Here is an 18,388-nt window from a genome sequence, read left to right as displayed (position 1 = left end):
TGCGGGCGGGAAATCCGCCGCCATCTTGCGCACACGAGTTCCGACATGGGGCTGCGGCTCCTGAGCGCGGCGTTGCTGCTCGTGGGCAGCTCGCTCCTGTGCTCAGAACTCTACTCGCTGTCGGAAAAGAGCGGGCGAGGACCTGCTCGGGAACAGGCCGGCAGCCCCCGGGAGCCCGGGACCCCCCTGAGCACGGGGAAGACTGAGTCCGCTCAGAGCTGGGTGGAGTCGGTCCCAAAGGGCAGTATCTGTCCACTCCTCGGCAGACGGCCCTCGTGCCGTTCCCCACGTTTGTAGCGTTTCGTCTGGGTCCTCCCTGTGTGCCGCTCCAGCGGCCTTTAAAAATAGCCAGCAATTGTGACAGGAGGAGGCGAAGGACTAGTACACGCGGCGGTGGCCGTGCAGGTAGTAAGATGCCCATCCCTTGGGGGGGGCGTGTGAGCCCCCATTCCCCCTGAGGTTTGTCACGCCTGCGTTACGCATAGTCCATGGCAGTTCAGAGTTGAAAGTAGGCGATCTGATATTATTAAGGCTGGAAAGGTTAACTTGATTCACCAGGCCCAGATTCATTAATCACCGCCCCAGGGAGAACGTGATACCTGGCCAGAGAAACTGCACTCAGTTGACAACCATTGGGGGAAATACAATCGTTAAACGAGGGGAATGGTGTCGATTGAATCTCTGCCTGTTTGTAAATAATCAGGGCGAGTTTGTCTCCACCTGCCTTTAAGGTTGATCTTAGAATAGGGGCCTTTTACAGGTGTCTGCATGCTTTCTCGGTTTTTAAAATAAGGATTTGGAAGAGTGTTACTGTGTTAAGACTAGGAGTTAAAAAATAAACAGACAACTATAAATCAGACATTCTGCAGGGAAGGCGGAGGGAAAGGGTCAGAATGAGGGCAGGAAGAGCACAAGGGACTATGGTGATGGTGAACTGGTGGTGGGAATTCTATGGGACTACACCTGAGAAGAGAGAGAACAGTGTACAGAAATGAAAAATGATGTAAAATATAAGTAAATAAATTCTAGATAAAAAAAAAAGACTAGGAAGTAATACATATATTAGCTGTTCAGGCCATTTAATAAATAATATATCATTTTTTATTTTTAGACTGTGGAATAGCACCGCTTACGAATGTGTTGAAAGGGTCTCGGATTATAGGGGGCACAGAAGCTCAAGTTGGCTCATGGCCATGGATCGTTAGCCTGCAGATTCAGTCTGGCAACACTCTTGTTCACATATGTGGAGGTAGCATAGTAAAAGAAAGGTGGGTCCTCACAGCGGCTCACTGCATTAAAGACTCTAGGTAGGTATCCAGAATACTACTCCTATTTTATTCTCCTAGGAGTTATTTTGAAGTGATAAAGGCCCATTTCACTTCAGCCATGTTCAGTTACACCCTGTTTGTAGGTATTGAAATTTGAACAAAACACTTTTATTTTGGATTTTTTCCAACCATGTAAAAGTGTAAAACCATTTTTTGCTTATGGGCTGTTAGAAAAGCAGGTGACAAACTAGATCTGGTCTGTGGCTGACAGTTTGTTGGACTCTGTTTTAAATAATGAAACATTTCTTTTAACTTCTGAAATTATTATATTGTAACCACGTGTTTGTATTTTTTTCATTAGGCATAACTTCTTTGAAAATGAGGACTACATTTTTTATTATGTATTGCTGGCACCTAATGTAGGATTGACCTGCTTTATTGGAAACAAATGTTGAGTCTGCAAGCAATATTATTTATGGAGAAATAGGATTTATCACAAAATAAAATGAAATAAAATCATACAAAGACATAAGATAAATCCTTAAGGAAACATGGTCCCTATCATTCAGTCTCCATTAAGAATTTAACTTTTAAGAGAACAGCTATCTTGGAGAAGGCTGAAAGACTTTAAGAATTTCAGAATTCAGTTGAGGGCAACCAGCCTTCTGGCTGAGATACATAAAGTTTTAATCTGCACACTGCATTTTCAAACATACATTTTAGCTCTGTAAACTGGCCTTTTGAGAAACAGAGATTTTAAAATGGGAAATATTAAAATTAGATTTAGAAAAATGTTTCAGTTAGGAATCAGTTCTGTTCTCCCAGATGCGGTGATTTGTGACTGTTTTCTAACATATCATCTGAAAATGGCTTTCAGCTATTTTCAAATCTTAAACTGGGAGACGAAAAACCTGCTTGAAGATATTTTTTAAAACACTTCTCTCCTATTACTAAGTCCTGACATTGTGCTTTTCCTGGTTTGCTGCTTTGCTGCAGTATGGAGAACAGTGAGTTTGGAGTGGGTATACTTGCATGCTGGTCCTCCCTGCCATGTTGGAGGGCAGTAGCTTCCAGTAAGGTTCCCCAACCTACGAGAAATATCACCTTTAACAAGTAATGTGACTTGCTGTATTGTCATAGAATCTTGGAATTTAGAAAGACATTTTAAAAGTCTAGCTCCTTTAATCTGCCTCCTACGTTAATTCATACATTATTGGATATTATTATCTTATCAAATATATGATTTACAGATATTTTCTCCCATTCTGTGGCTTGCCTTTTCATTTTCTTGATGCTATTCTGAACTCTCTATTCTTTTCTTTTCCATTGGTGTAATGCCTCGCCTTACACATGGACCACACTGTTTGACTACTGTAGCTTCAAGTAAGTTTTGAAACCAGGAAACAGAGTCTCCACATCATTCCCCTCACCCCCAAGGTTATTTTGATTATTTGGGGTCACTTGACATGGTATATATGTCTTAGGACATGTTTCTCTAGTTCTGAAAAAGAAATCATTGGAACTTTTATAGGGGTTTGAATATGTATCTGAATGTAAATGTACATTGAATGTATAAATGACTTTGGGGTGTTGTCTTAAGCAATCTCTGATCCATGAACAGGGCATAAGGAGTGTCTTTCCATTTGTCTATGTCTTCTTTAATTTCTTTCATCAAGGTTTTGTAGTTTTTACAATGTGTTGGGTTTTTTTTTTCTTTTTAATCTTATGGTCTGAATATAAATTAAAGCAAATAATAGGAGCTAAGTATGTTTGGAAACGAAAATATGCCATTATTTCAAACAAGCTTAAAGCAGTGCTGTTAAAGCAAAATATGTCATGATATTTAGATTTTCATTTGATGTGGCTTTATGTTAATGAGAGACTACATTTTTTGTTATTAATCTAACATGAGAAAAACAAAAGATAGTGGGATATTAAGAATTATCTACCTAGTTAAATAGCATGTTTCTAAAAACATTTATTCTCTTTCAGTGATCCTTTGATGTGGAGAGTTGTGATCGGAACTAATAATATAGGTGGGAAACAGACACACAACAAGAAGGTGAAAGTTAAAGCCATCATTATCCATCCAGACTTCAATTTGCAATCTTACTTCAGTGATATAGCTCTTTTTCATTTAAAAAAAGCAGTGCGATATAATGACTATATCCAGCCAATTTGTCTGCCATTTGATGTCTTCCAAAACCTGAACCAAAGCACAAAGTGTTTTATAAGTGGCTGGGGAAGAACAAAAGAAGAAGGTAATTATAGTCTGAATTTTATTGATTATATCCATTATTATTTCTTGATCTCTTTATACCATGAATTTGAAAAATAGGTTCTTTATGAACTGGTGAATAGGAAATGTCTTTTTGGTCTGTGAGTAGACTTTCTTCCTTGGGGAAAAACAAAATTATCTTCCAAAACATAAATAGAATTTTTTCTGATTTTATGCCAAGACACTTGAATATTCAGATGACCTCAGAAAAAAGGATTCCAAATAATAACTGTAGTTTCTGAGACTCATGGGTAATGGAACTGCTGAACAACAGTGTTGCAAATCTTACACAGCAACCTCTGGCTCTGAGGAATCAAATTTAATGTCCTTTTTGTTCAGTAACCGGTTTCATATCAAACAAGTTGATGGCCATGGATTTTCTTTAGTGCATACAGAGGCACTTAGTGTTGACTGAGTAATGGGACGGAAAATCTTAAGACACAGCCTCTGTCTTGGGTAATAACAACAGCTACCACTTGGGAGCATTTACTATACTAAATATATTTACTTTGTCTAATACTCCCAAAATACATTTAAAGTTAAGGAGTTAATGTTGTTATTCCTACATAAGCAACATTGAACAGAGCAGGTGACAGATGTTACACAGGCTTACTGTGTAGATCATTTTACAATATCTACAAATACTGAGTTCTATATTGTACATCTGAAATAATGCTATGTCAGTTTTTTTATACCCCAATAAAAACAGAGAAACTAATATTTGTACAACACATTAACAAAATTCTGGACTTTATTTTAATATAGCCAGATCTTACATGCTGTTGATTTTATGTTCCAGGAGTCCATTTAGGACAGCATGTTCTATTTACTCTTATGCCTCCTCAGTCTTCTGTGGCATGTGGTGATTTCTTAGTGTTGTCTCTTGTTTTTTATGACATTACCAGTTTTGAGGAGTATTGGTCAGGTCTTTCTGGTAGGTCCCTCAGTTTGGGCTTACAGGTTTGGGGGAAGGCCACAGAGATGTTCTTCGTTTCACCATTTTCTCAAAGGCCATGTGAGTTTTCAACAGCGATACTAACCTTGATAAACTTGGTTAAGGCATATGTTGCCAGGTTTAAACTTACTCAGTTTTCATATTCTGTTCTTTGGAAGTTTGTTGCTTAATACTCACAATCAAGGAAAGGTGATTAACTTGTGGCACTGTTGAATTTTCTGATCTTGATAATCTGTGGATACATAAGACAGTGTGATTAAGAAATACACACTAAAGCATTTGTGGACATTGGGGAACATTGTCTGCCATTCACTTTCAAATAGTTCAGGAAAATATAAACACAAAGAACAAATGATAATGCCGATGTGACAGGTAAATAACTGGTGGGTCTGAGTAAAATGCACTTGACAGTTCTTTGTACTATTTTTGCTATGCTTCTATAACTTCTTTTAAACCATTGAAGTGTATCCTATATTATTAGTATTTTCCTCTCTTGTATTCCCCCAATTCAGTCCTAGCTGCCAAAATCAGACAAAGTGAGAGGACACTTTTTCTTGCACTTGTAGTGGAAACCTTAGCTGCAGACTGTAACTGCTCCAGGTCTGTCAAATAGCTGCATTATGATTTTTAAATTATATCTAAATAAAAAGTTGCCAAAGTTACTACAGAGTTAAAAAAATATTAAGAGATTAAACCAAGTGGGAGGTGGTTATATGGCTATTCACTGAGAAATTCTTTCATCTTTGCTTTGTATTTGAAATTTTTCACAGTAATATGTTGAAAAAGAAAAGTTAGCATTTGCAATAATAGCAAAATGATTGAGCAGCTATTGATAGAAACAAGTCTAACAATTGTCTGGGGACAAAATCCTAAAATAAAGATATTAAGGAATACCTAAATAAACAGAACAGTATACTTTATTCTTGACTAGGAAATCAATATAAAGAAGTCATAGCTAATGGAAACTGAAGTCATAGCTAATTGAAACTGAATAAACTAGAGAAAGATAATCCTTGACATGAGTTTTCAGAGAAACAATTCATTCTAAAAGATTCACGAGTAGCCAAGACACACCGACAGAAGCACAATACATTGGAAGAATTACCACGCAGAAATCAAGGTTTATTCTCAGTCTATAGTAATTAGTGTTCTATCTGTGCAAGCATCTTCTGAGTGACCAGTGGGATAGAATAGAAAACCCAGACATCTGTTTCTGGGCTCTCACTATTGCTCACTTTGACAATCTCTGGTTATTTTGAATAGCCCTACACCAGTACACACTAGTAATATTGTTATGGTTCATAAAGTGGGTGGTAGGTTCACAGGTATTTATTATTCCATAAATTATGTATATATAAATCCTTTCATATGCTGCCAGTTTTTTTTTTTTTAATTAAATGGCAGAAATGTGGCTGACTTCTAAGAAATATCTGTCTCGGAATGTGAATGCCATTAGCTCCTATTGTGGTTCTATTTCCTTATTCCTGTTCACTCTGCATGGTGACTCTGTGCTCTCAGAATGTTTGTCCTCATAAGGTTAGAATTGTGGCTACGGGCTATTTGGACTTACAGCTGAGCACTCATCAGCTTCAGTTTAACAAATGCTGACATGTTCCAAACGAGCAGACTTACTCATACAGGCTCACCCCTACACCCAGCAGTGTCACCAGGAGAAAGGGGTTCTGTGGGAGGAAAAGCTGAATTACTTGCCGCTTAGAATCAAGGGAATACTGTCTCTTACTAGAAAAGTTGGGAAAGGATGCAGGACACACAGAATACTCAGCTACCACGTGAGACAAGCTGATGTGATCAGATGCTGCTGGTTTAATAGCTTTTCTGTAGATTAATTTTCACAATACTGTCTTTTAATGGTTCCTGAAGTGCTGTCTTGTGTTTTCATATAGTAAACCAGTTTATATTCAGAAATTAGCAGAGAAGTTAGTGTTATACACTAAGTCTGTTTTATTTTCATGTTCACTATCTTTGAGGACTTAACATTGCTAGAAAATTTAGTGAAAATTATTCACAACTTAAAACATAAGATTGAGTTCTTCTACCTGTTCTGCTCCCCACTCTGTCTCTGGTGAATCCTCTCACCACTGCACCTCTGGCCTATATGCCAGCTCTTGTATGCATAAATAAATAAATAATAATAAATAAAAAAACACATAAAATTACCTCAAGGCTTACCTTTTTATTTAATCTTTGAGAGTTTTGATGTAGGTTTACTTTGTAAAAACTATAGATCCTTTTGTGAGACTGTCAAGAAATACAAAAGCAAATATAGCATAAATATGGCCCTTTGGTTAGGACACAACACTGCAAGCTGGCTGCAGCTGCTTCAGTGTAAGTTCGATCTCCAGAGGTGACCCACATGGCGCGGCAGACCTCTCCTGACCCGCCCGCTGCTCCCCTCAGCAGTGGACTTCTCGATCTGCCGGTTCTGCTCCCCACTTTGTTTCTGGTGAATCCTCTCACCACCCCTGCAGCACTGGCCTGTACCCCAGTTCTGTATGCATAAATAAAAGTCTTTTTTAAAAAGTTTTAAAAAATCAATATTTTATAGTTTCTACTTGTTTAAAAAAAAATAACATAACCAGAAACTTCAACTCTCTAGAGATAACTATCAATAAAATTTTGGTGAACATACTTCTATAGTGTTATGTAATTTTTGAATTAGTCATTTTGAAAAGAAAACCAATTAAACATGAATATTTGGGTTTTTTTTATTGAGGTGATGTTGGCTTGCAACACTGTAAAAAATGAGCATTATAAATCACCGTCAAAATTCCTGCTCTCCAAAATAATCTATTCCTATTTTTTTTTTGTTAATAGGTAATGTTACAAATACGTTACAGGTAGCAGAAGTGCATTATATTTCTCGAAACATTTGTAATTCTGAGAAGAGTTATGGGGGAATAATTCCTCACACTTCATTCTGTGCAGGTGATGAAGAAGGATCTTTTGACACTTGTAGGGTAAGACCAAATAATTTTCCTTAGAAATATTTTCTAATTTGACCATTTTCTGGTGAAGTCTTGATTATCAAGGCTAAAAGTACTAAAATTCTTTTTTTCTTATTTATTCCAACAAGCCACATCCTCTAGAATTCCTCATTCCTTCGCCTTTTTTAACCCCAATCTCTTTTTTTTTTCATTTTTAAAATATATTCATTATCTCATCGTTCACTTTTGTACAGTGTGTTGTCTCCCCGTGACATCCCCACCACCATCCCCCACACACCATCACCACAGTCGCTGGTGCTCTTCCCAGACCTGTCTGCTCCATCTCCCTCCTCACCCCACACAATGTCTCTGACCTAAAGTTGCCTCATTCCAGTTCCCATCATCATGCTCAGCCTTCAGCAAAAAATGCCTTGAGCACTTTTTCCCCTTTCTAATAATACTACCTGTATTGAGCTACAATTTCCATACATACAGTTCACTCACTTGAAAGTGTACGATTCAATGGTTTGTTGTTTTTTTTTCCCAGTATATTTACAAAACGTACAGTCCAATTCTAATAGAGTTTGTCGTCCTTAAAAATGACCTACCTGGCCCTCCCTGGTGGCGCAGCGGGTTAAAGCACTGCCCTGAGAAGCTAAAGCCACTTATGCATGAGTTCAATTCCCGCCTGCCCCAGAGGTGACCACATGGCGCGGCAGACCTCTCCTGACCTGCCCGCTGCTCCCCTCAGCAGTGTACTTCGTCGCTCTGCCTGTTCTGCTCCCCACTGTCTCTGGTGAATCCTCTCACCCTCCGCATCTCTGGCCTGTACCCCAGTTCTATATGAATAAATAAATCTTTAAAAAAAAAAAAAAATGACCTACCTGCATGAGGAGTCGCTGCCGTTTGCCTTGAAATTTCTTATGAATGGAGCCACTCAATACACTCTTTTGTGACTGAAAATCTTTCACTTAACATACTTCTTTCAAGGTTCATTCCTATTGTAACATTCAATGCCACAAATGAGTAAAATATTAATACACATTGTAAAATTGTTATTTATCTTTTTATTAATAACTCAGTGTTATTTATATAATCTGATACAAGCCCCTTCCTAGTTAGCAAATATCTTAATATTTGCTATTCTTTTTAATATTTTATTGTTGACTCTTCTGCCATTGACTCTTTTTAGCCTCCTGATGTTATATAATTTGTAACACAAGAGGTTTTGATTTTTTATGAAATCCAGTTTATTTATATTTTATTTTTCTCATGCTTTCTGTATCTTTTTTTCATTTCTATTTTCTTTGTTATTTCTGAATTCATCAATGCTTCACTTCCAAGCATTGTCTCATATAGTGATCTTTGCCTGCTCATTCTGATGTCTGAAATTCAGTTTATTTTTCTGTTTCCTTTTCCAGAATCATCTTGCTCAGTAAAACAGCAAAGAATCCAATTCAAATTGCATTCATAGTACATTCTCATCATCAAAAAATAATTATTCAATGCCTGCTTTATCTAGAGAATTACGAACATACTTTTTAATCTTTAGGCGTAGAAGCAGTGTACTGGTTGTTTCGAGTGATTAACAGCCCTAAAAAATAGTGTTGCTACATTAACAGTCTTGTAGAAACCATTACAGAGATATGTTATTTATAATACTATTGAGAGGCATGGCTGTGTATTCCTGTTATTTCCCCATTAGCCAATGTTATTATTTAGATTCTGTATCTTGCAAGATGTCCAGTAACTTATTTCTTCTAGCTAAAAAGCCGTACACACGTACACATCCCAAAATAATTCATCCTGAATCTTTTATTCAATCAAATATTAATAATCCACTCTAATTTTGGAGTACAGCTTCATATCCTGAAGTGTACATCCTTCACTTACCATTGCGAGGGCTCCAGAGCCACCACTTCCAGAATCTTAAGAGTTATTTTTGATGTGTTTTGCCAGCGTGCTTTATCTGGTTATTTTTATTCCATAAATAAGTGAGACCCCCTGGTAACTGTCTTTCATTTTCTGACTTATTTCACTTAGTTCCATCCATATTGTTGCAAAAGGCATGTTTTCATCTTTTTCACAGCTGTGTAGTGTTTCACTCCTTAATACATCTTTGCACATAGCATTAGGCAATAGAACTTTCCTAAAAGACAAATTTACAATATTTTGCACATTTTCCTAAATGACATTTATCCTGAGTAATTGTAATTAAATATAAAAAATGATTTATGGCATTCTGTTCCAAAATTATGCAAATAGAGGTTTATCCTCAAGTTGTACGATCCTCTGCCATGCCAGGCTATTTGAGTTGGAATATAAAATTTAAAATCGTTGGATCTTTGAAAGTATATTGAAATGTCTAATGTGATTAATTTATTCCAACTTTACTGCTGCTTAAACACTACTAAAAGTAACTAACACTATTATGGGACTTTTTTGATAGGGTGATAGTGGTGGACCATTAATGTGCTACTTACCAGAACATAACCGATTTTTTGTGATGGGAATAACCAGTTACGGACACGGCTGTGGTCGAAAAAATTTCCCTGGCGTGTATAGCGGGCCATCCTTCCACCAGAAGTGGCTGACAGATCACCTCAAGCTGGAGAGCAATGGCATAGCTGACATACATGTGCTGCTTGGACAGGTCCTCGTGTTCTTAGGTTCTGTTGTCTTACTAACTCCATAAATGTTCAAAAATATTTTTGTGGTGCCCCCCCCCATGTTCTCTATAATGAAAATCATTTATCCTTTTGGCAAGTAATTGTCCACTTTAGAGTTTTCATGTGAATAATTTTGGAATAAAAGGAATGTGACATGTTGTATATACAGTTATAAATTTGGCACTTAATCGATGCTTCTGGATATGTATGTTGCATTTAAAACACTTTCCTAGAGTTTGTATAAAATATTCGGTTAAGTACATACTCTGTATATAAATATCCAATGATAAAGTTTATAACTGATTTGAAAGCGGTTCTGTTAAATTAATAAAACTCCTTCCCTTTAAGTTTAATCTTATTTGAACTATTTGTATTCTTTTGAATGTCATGCTGTTTCTGCTTCTCAAAACCTGTTTTGTTACCAAACACTGAGGCCTGATTGCTTGGTCTGTGTCAAAAGACCAGACCAAGTAGGAGAGAGTTTTACTACATCAAGCAAGGAGTCAAAACTCCCAGCACTGTTGGGCTGTCAGGATGTTTATAGAACTATTGGTGTTTAGATAGGGCAGCAACAGAGTAGAATGTCTGGAATCTTGGCTGCCCAGGCATAGTGTAGTCATTACCAGGTTATGGATCACATGTTTAGAAAATAGTTTTGACTAGCCATTAGATTTTTTTGGTTTTTTTAAAAAGATTTATTCACTTACGCATACAGGTAAATGCAGGGGTGCAGGGTGGTGAGAGGATTTGCCTGAAATGAAGTGGGGAGTAAATCCCTGGCCGGGGTCGAACTCTAGCCAAAGCAGCTGCTGATAGCTTTGCAGCACTGTGCTTTAACCTGTTGCGAAACCAAGGAGGGTCTCATTAGATTTTTTTAGAGTAGTTTCATGAGATGTAAAACCTCCCAGTGGCGTGCGTGGCCAGACATACTGTCATTCCCCCCTTAAGCCAGGATAAGTCCAACTGCTCTTTTGGTTTTGAGCCCTGGAGAATGAGTCCCAGACTTACCAGGATGATGACTCCACTGTGCTCAATGAATTCCCCAGTAACATTCACATTGTCCAACTTGGTGTGCATGGGCCTCAGTTCTATATAAGATTTGGGTAGAAGGCATTTGGGTACCTGTTATGGGGACCACCACAAATGCATATATATACTTTGGGGGCACAGACAGAAATGGGGCACTCACATTTCTTAGGCAATAGTACACACAGGGGGAAGAGTGACCCATTGGTGGCCTCAGCGTCCCAGCATGATCTGACTCTAGAACCCAGCAGAAGAGCAGTCACTCTTCCAAAGAGAGCTGGAGACAGGTCCAGTTATTTTACTGAGTACCTATGCTTCATAGCTCCTAAAAGGGTGGGCCATAAAAGGAAAAGACAACTAAATTGGATTTTTATCAAAATAGGGAGTTAAAGAGGTGGTGGTGCAAGTCATATTCAATCTCTCTTATTTGCTGAGGAAAAGCACATTTCTTGGCAGGTGAGACATTTGCCAGTTTTTTGGTTTTGATTTTTTTTTTTTTTACATTTGCCAGTTTTAAAGTGAACATTTCCCGTCCCATCAAGGTAAGTCATGGACTTATCCAAATGTTGAAACAAAGGGTAATTGCACAGACCCTTTGTCTGTGCAAGGAGGGCACACCCACACGAGGCCTGAGGTCAAGGTCTGCTCGAGGTTAAGTCCCACCTGCAAGGCAGAAGTCAGAGATACTCAGAACATTTCATGCCAGATATACCCAGACATTTTCTCCATGTCTCCCCAGAGGGACAGGGGCAAGTTACTAATACAGGCACAGACATGATTGTCTTTTGAAAGGCAGTGTTAAGTCTCCATGCTCTTGGAGGCCCCTGGGTCCTGAGGTGACTTGGCTTTGGGGCTGTGTTGCCAAGGCTTGATGCCAGAAACTTCACTGCTGTTGGTGTCACCAGGAATATTTTCCAATGATTGTCTACTGTTTAGGTAGTTGATCTTATGTTAGTCCTGTTTTCCAAGTTTTTTGCAGAACTGATCACCAGGTTAGTTATGCAAAGGGATATGTGTGGGATGCTGTTACTTTTCAGGAGCAAACTTATGCAATGTATTTTTTTAAAAATTTATTTATTTATTTATTTATACAGAACCGGGGTACAGGCCAGAGATGTGGAGGGTGAGAGGATTCACCAGAGACAGAGTGGGGAACAGAACAGGCAGATCGAGAAAGTCCACTGCTGAGGGGAGCAGCGGGTGGTTCAGGAGAGGTCTGCCACTCCATGTGGATCTCCGGGCAGGCGGGGATCCAACTCAGAGGAAGTGGCCTTAAGCTTCTTAGTGCTGTGCTTTAACCCGCTGCGCCACCAGGGAGGGGTCCTATGCAATGTATTTAAATGGTAAAATGTTGGGCTCCAGTCCAAAGTGCAGGTGAAAACAAATAAGAATACTGAAAAGGGGGCTCTCCCTGGTGGTGCAATAGGTTAAAGCGCAGCCTTGTGAAGCTGCCCAAAGCCACTGCAGCATGAGTTCAATCCCTGCCCACTGCTCCCCTCAGCTGTGTATTTCAGTCAAGCTGCTTGTTCTGTTCCCCACACTGTCTCTGGTGAACCCTCTCACGGCCCCCCAATCACGCCCCCTGCAACTCTGGCCTACACCCCAGTTCTTTCTTGTATGCATAAATAAGTAATTTTTTTTTTTAAGAATACTGAAAAGACCCAGAAACTGATACAAAAATTTTACTGAAACATGATTTCTCAGTATCCTCACTCAGCTCTACGGAAGAATTATTGGGGTGAAGGCCATGCCACCACCCCACCTCTAACTAGAGAGAGCTCTGTGACAGACCCAAGCAGACCAAAACAACACAGTACTTTAAACCAGAGGCCAAACTGGCTATCACCAGGGAGCCAGAACAGAAAAGCCACAGAGCAGAAAGTACAGTGATGCAGTCTGATTAGGTGAGAGTGACAGGAAGTACAGAAACCAGGTAGGAATGAATCTCCAGGTGAAATCACCTGGCCGTGCTTTTAGGAGTTGTCTGGCACCCAGTTCTCCCCACCCCCAGCCCAGGCGACCAGTGGGGCTCCCCACAACTCAAAATGACTTACCGAGTCCTGGAGACTTCCCGTGTGAGTCACCAGCAATGTGACCACAGCTCAGGCCACCTGTCAGCGCCAAATGGCAAGAGACAGGAGTTGAATCTTTAAGGTAAGCTTCAATCAGACAGCTGGCAATCTGGAAGACGGGGGTTACACCTTACTTAAAGAAATTTCCAGTTGCTTTTTAGAAGCCAACAACAGTTTCGCTGAGCAGAAACAGTTGCTCAGCAGTAAGAGGACTTCGCAGCAGCCAGAGCTGTGCCCTCCAGCTCCAGCGCTCCCTATCACCCTGCTGGACACCTAGTGCCTTTGTTTGAAACTTTCTGTTTCCCCTAAGCAGCTCCTGCCGGGTGAAAAGCAGAGGGACGCCTTAAGCTATTTTCTGAAACCTTTAGCTTCCCAAATGTGAATTCTGGGGGCTAATTTTTTTGACCTTATTTTTAAATTTTATTTATTTATTATAACAGTTTTTTTACACCATTTTGTACATTTTTTTCCACCTCAATTGTAATCCCCACGGGTTTCCCATCACCAAGTCACCCGTGTGCCATCACCATAATCCCGTGCACTTCCCTCTCCACCCCCCCACCCCCCACCCCGTTTTTGATCCCATTCCCCACTCCACCTGGGGGCTATTTTTAACTACACTAGCTGAGAAATGCAGTAGTTGGGTACAATTTGAAGTTGAAACTTTTCCTTTAAAAGATGGGGGGCCCCCAAACCCTGACCTATGAAAAATCCTGTTGTTACCAGGTCTGAGCACTTCAGCCGGGAATGCAAAAGAGAGATTTCTTAACCGCGTGTGGCCAGGGGGCACCCTACCCTGTCACTTCTTTCTTAAAAAGCGGGCGGGGCGTTTGTGCGTAAGCGTGTGTGCTGGGGACTGATAGCGAGGTGTCGGGGGTGTGGGGAGACTTAGGAGTAGGCGGGGTGGTGGTGACGTTGCCAATAAAGGACCGGGCCAGCCCTCCTGGCCTGCTCGGGCTCCACCCACGAATTGTTTTCCTGGCAGAGGCCAATGGAAGCCCGAAGGGTGGGAGTGCTGTTGCCTATAAAAACTCCAGCAGGAAACTAGCGGCCAGCGAGCCACGGCCTCTGCAAACCCCGAGGAGGAGAACCAGGACGAGAGCTGGCATCAGGTAACCAACTTTCCTTCTGAGGAGAAGCTGGGATCCCTCTCTTTTGGCTTCATGGAAGCTAAGCAGTGAGTCAGCTCTTGCTGTGTATTAATTGAGCAAAGTGGATGCTTCAAGTCCACTTGCCTTGAGCTGAGCCTTCTCAGCACCGTTCTTTCCTCGGCCAAATGACAAGGGTTGAGTCTAACTGCTGACCTGTTTTGTTTTTTTCCCTCTTCTGAGTAATGGCACTTACTATCTTTGTCCTCCGACTGGTCGTCGGCGCCCTGGCATTTCCCATGTACCTGCTGCACTTTCTGGGCGTGTGGAGTTCGATATGTAAGAAATTGTTTCCCTACTTCATGCGGAAGTTCACCGTGATGTATAACGAGCAGATGATGGGCAAGAAGCGGGAGCTCTTCAGCAACCTGCAGGAGTTTGCGGGCGCCTCCGGGAAGCTCTCCCTGCTGGAGTTAGGCTGCGGCACCGGGGCCAACTTCAAGTTCTTCCCGCCGGGGTGCAAGGTGACTTGTATTGACCCCAACCCCAACTTCGAGAAGTTCTTGATCGATAGTGTTGCCAAGAACCGGCACCTGCAGTTCGAGCGCTTCGAGGTGGCCGCGGGGGAGAACATGCACCAGGTGGCTGACGGCTCCGTGGACGTGGTGGTCTGCACCCTTGTCCTGTGCTCCGTGCAGAACCAGGAGCAGATTCTCCGGGAGGTGTACAGGGTGCTGCGGCCGGTGAGTGGGGGCGAGAAGGGCTGGCTGGGAGCGACCTGAGCCTGGAAGGCTGCCCTGTCAGTCTCAGGGGGGTCGAGCATGATAACCTAAAACTACAGAGAAGACACTTGGTTTTTGGTTTTGGTTTTTTTTTTTAAGTCTTAGAGTGGGGAAGGAAAGATTGATACAACTGAATCCATAAAATGTTAAAGCTTCTGGGAAGAATAAAGTACTATCAATGAACAAGGTATGGCATGAAAACAAACTTGGAAAAAGTATTCTCTGGGGGTTATAGGCAAAGGGCTTTAACTTCGTTTATAATCAAAGAATCAAGTCAGTCAGATCAACGGGACTTTTTAGATCAACGAGACAATAGAGAAAAATAGGCAAAGAACTGGGACAGAAATATAAGAAATATAAAACCTGCCAGTTATCTGATTAAAAGGTTCAACATTACCCTCAATTAAAGCAAATGACTGTTTTTCCCTAGAAGTGTCAGAAATTTTTAAGCTCAGTATGTTTTTGGAGTGGGGTGGCAGATGCAGTGGGGATTCCCCAAACTCCTTATTCTTGAGATGTTGCTTGGTGCCCAAAGATGCTGCTGGCTCAGCTAATCCTAGAGTCAGGCAGGGGCCTCTCTCACCAGGACAAAGTCTTGGTATGAGGCCATCTGCTGAAAATAGCAACAGACATTATGGCCAGATTAGCATAACCAGCCTGCCAGGATGTTAAGCCTAAACAGGGATTAGGGATCCCCAATCCACACACCCACCACCTCCATTCCTCCAGACTTGTTCTCCACAGACTTGCTCACCTTTCAGAACCTTATACTAACAAATGTGACTGGTGGGGAAATTGTTCCTGCACCTGCAGAGATACAGCCCCTCCGGGCCTCCCTGTCTCTCACAACTTGAACTTTGAGTTATTTTTCCTCTGTCCTGTGCTGCTCCCAAGGTTGCCGCCACTTGAGGATACAGTGGGGCACCCTGTGCACTTTGGATGTGGCTCCCTCCTTGGAGGGCGGTGTGAGAGTATTAAAATTTAAAGTATACACACGCTTGAGCCAGTAGGATTTGTCCTGTAGCTATACTGTTTTAACATGCAAGTCTCCATCCACATGCAGAGATATTAATTACAGTATAAATAGCTCAAGCTGGAAAAAAAACAAAAGATTATCAATAGGAGGCTATTCAAGTAGATTGTCACAAAGCGTAAAGGAGTTCTGTGCTGGTGGCAAAAATAACAAGAATTATCTATGCTATTATGAAAAACAAATCTCCAAGACACAATGTTAACATGAAGAAAAGGAATTAAGGAGTAGAATATTGTGTTGAGAATAAGCCCATTTAGCGGGGTTTATTCTACTATAGATTCCATATACGCCATTATGTGTTATATGATAGACACTTGTGTGTTAATAATATAGCTGTACAAACGATATGCTGTAGCATGTAGACAAGCTGTTGACGGTGGCTGCCTCTTAGAAGTGGGATGGATGGGGGGAGAAATTAGTTTTCATTTTATACCTTCTTGTATGGTTTGAAAAGCTTTATACTAGTATGTAATTGTCACATATTGTCTTTGGTTTTCAAAAACTAGTTTAAAGTGACTTTATTCTAAACATGGTAGAACATAAATACTGAATATCTTGACCTTTGAATTTACTACTCGAGGCAAAAAGGATGTTATGTAATGCCCAGTTTTATTTTTCTAGTAGAGGAAGTTCCTCAGGAAGAAAAGTATTTGGTGATAGAGCAGTAATATAATTCTGTCTCTGGTTCAAAGACAGGTCAGCATCAAAGAAGTCAAGGTTTAAGGCCTGTTTTATACTGAGCCCGTCCTTACAGCCAAAGAACACTACAGTGCTGGCTAATCTCACCAAACCCTGCAGGGCAAGCGATGATTAATCTGCTTTCCCATTCCTGATAATACTCATAGGGGATCAGATTCTTGTAGTCTTCCTTAGCTCCTGCAAAGCACCCACTTTCTGCTGAGGAACTTTATCACACATTCTAGCCCTCACAAGTCCTTTCTGGCAAGTATTTTCATTTTGGTTTGCGGAAAGAGACTGACAGAGGTTAAGAAACTTACCCAATTAAAGGTTACCAGAAAAGAAGGGGGACCCTGGAAGGGCTACCTGGTAAAAGAGGAAAGTTGTACAGTGGGTAGAACTGGATTTTCAGGTGAATTTAATAGAGCAGACACGTGTGTTGATTTTTAATGGTGCACACCTGCAACGAATAGTGAAAGAATGCAATGTTACTTCAGTTGAAGGGGGAAAAGAAACTCCCTGAAGCTGCAAGATTGTCTGTAGCACAGATATTCTTACCTTTACACCACAGTGCTCTCTGCATCAACATATTGACCTATTTTGCTGACCGGTCAGCCACTAAACACTGAAGTTTCTTTTTTGGCTCACATTGGGCAATCTCATGAGTCTGCAAGTTTTCAGTTACCACAAATACACAGATGGCTTCCAAACCTAGCTCCCTAGCTCAGCTCCCTCTTCTGACCCCAAATTTGCATATCCAGGCCCTTTCTGAACCCCTGGGTGACAGGCACTCTGGCTACACTCTACCCACAAGGCAGCCTCGCCTGTCTCTTGTCCTATCCTATGGAACTTTTTGGTTTTTTAAATCAAGAAATGGAAATTTTTCCAATTCTGAGAACTTAGAACAGAATCCACGGGAACTACTTTCTAAACAGGCTGTCTGGGATAACTAAGACTAGGGTGCTTGGAAGTGGCCAACCATCCCCCCTCCCATGGTGAGTGCTGGGCCCCACTTCCCCAAAGTCCTCAGAGGAGAAAACGTCTGAAGACCTACCATTGTGTAGTCTCTGTTGTGTCTATAATCTTGACCTTCTGTATAGGATTGTCCCACAATGGTAGGCAGGTGGAAGGTGTAACTGAGTCTTAGACAGTGTGTCCAGGGACTCACACTCACCTGCTGAAGGGCCCTAAGGTTCTGACAGGTTTACAAAGCAGAACCCGAGAACAATTCCCAGATGGACTAAAAGATTGTAAGAAAATAGAAGTATGGGGCCTCCCTGGTGGCACAGGGGTTCAGTCTCAGCATTATGAAACTATCCATAGCCACTGCAGTGAGTCCCCAGCCAGGGAGGTGACCCACTTTGCACAGCAGGCTTGTTCTGTTCCCTGCTCTGTCTCTAGTGAATCTTCTCAACCCCAACACCTCTGGCCTGCACCTCAGTTCCTGTGAGCATAAATAAATAAGTCTTAAAAAATAAAGACCCTTGAGCCCTCCCTGGTGGCACACCGGGTTAAAGCACAGCACTAAGAAGCTAAAGCCACTTCAGCATGAGTTGGATCCCGGCCCCGGAGGTGACCCACATGGCACAGCAGA

The 18,388-nt window shown here is 41.1% G+C and overlaps 2 protein-coding genes across 2 annotated transcripts in view; both read left to right on the top strand.

Moving 5' to 3' along the window:
- The first annotated feature begins 45 nt into the window (after positions 1-45).
- TMPRSS12 (transmembrane (C-terminal) protease, serine 12) lies at positions 46-10,141 on the top strand. Its single transcript, XM_004692516.1, has 5 exons — positions 46-244; positions 1,112-1,307; positions 3,261-3,529; positions 7,337-7,479; positions 9,896-10,141. The coding sequence occupies exons 1-5, from the start codon at positions 46-48 to the stop codon at positions 10,139-10,141; spliced, it is 1,053 nt and encodes a 350-aa protein (XP_004692573.1).
- A 4,039-nt stretch (positions 10,142-14,180) lies between these two features.
- Positions 14,181-18,388, top strand: part of METTL7A (methyltransferase like 7A) — a 5,108-nt gene continuing 900 nt past the window's right edge. The window contains exons 1-2 of the mRNA XM_004692751.2: positions 14,181-14,325; positions 14,545-15,044. Coding sequence (XP_004692808.1) covers positions 14,547-15,044 — 498 coding nt within the window. The 5' untranslated portion in view covers positions 14,181-14,325; positions 14,545-14,546. The remainder of the gene's footprint in view (positions 14,326-14,544; positions 15,045-18,388) is intronic.

Source organism: Condylura cristata, unplaced genomic scaffold, assembly GCF_000260355.1.
Source record: "Condylura cristata isolate star-nosed mole 26May11 unplaced genomic scaffold, ConCri1.0 scaffold00034, whole genome shotgun sequence".
NCBI classification, from domain to species: Eukaryota; Metazoa; Chordata; class Mammalia; order Eulipotyphla; family Talpidae; genus Condylura; species Condylura cristata.
This window is presented reverse-complemented; position numbering and strand designations above follow the sequence as displayed.

Bases quoted from the DNA above. Each gene is read 5' to 3' on its own strand.
- TMPRSS12 (XM_004692516.1), top strand. From the start codon at position 46: ATGGGGCTGCGGCTCCTGAGCGCGGCGTTGCTGCTCGTGGGCAGCTCG. The intron at 245-1,111 runs GTATCTGTCCAC...TTTTATTTTTAG, and splicing joins GGAGTCGGTCCCAAAGGGCA to ACTGTGGAATAGCACCGCTT. The intron at 7,480-9,895 runs GTAAGACCAAAT...CTTTTTTGATAG, and splicing joins GATCTTTTGACACTTGTAGG to GGTGATAGTGGTGGACCATT.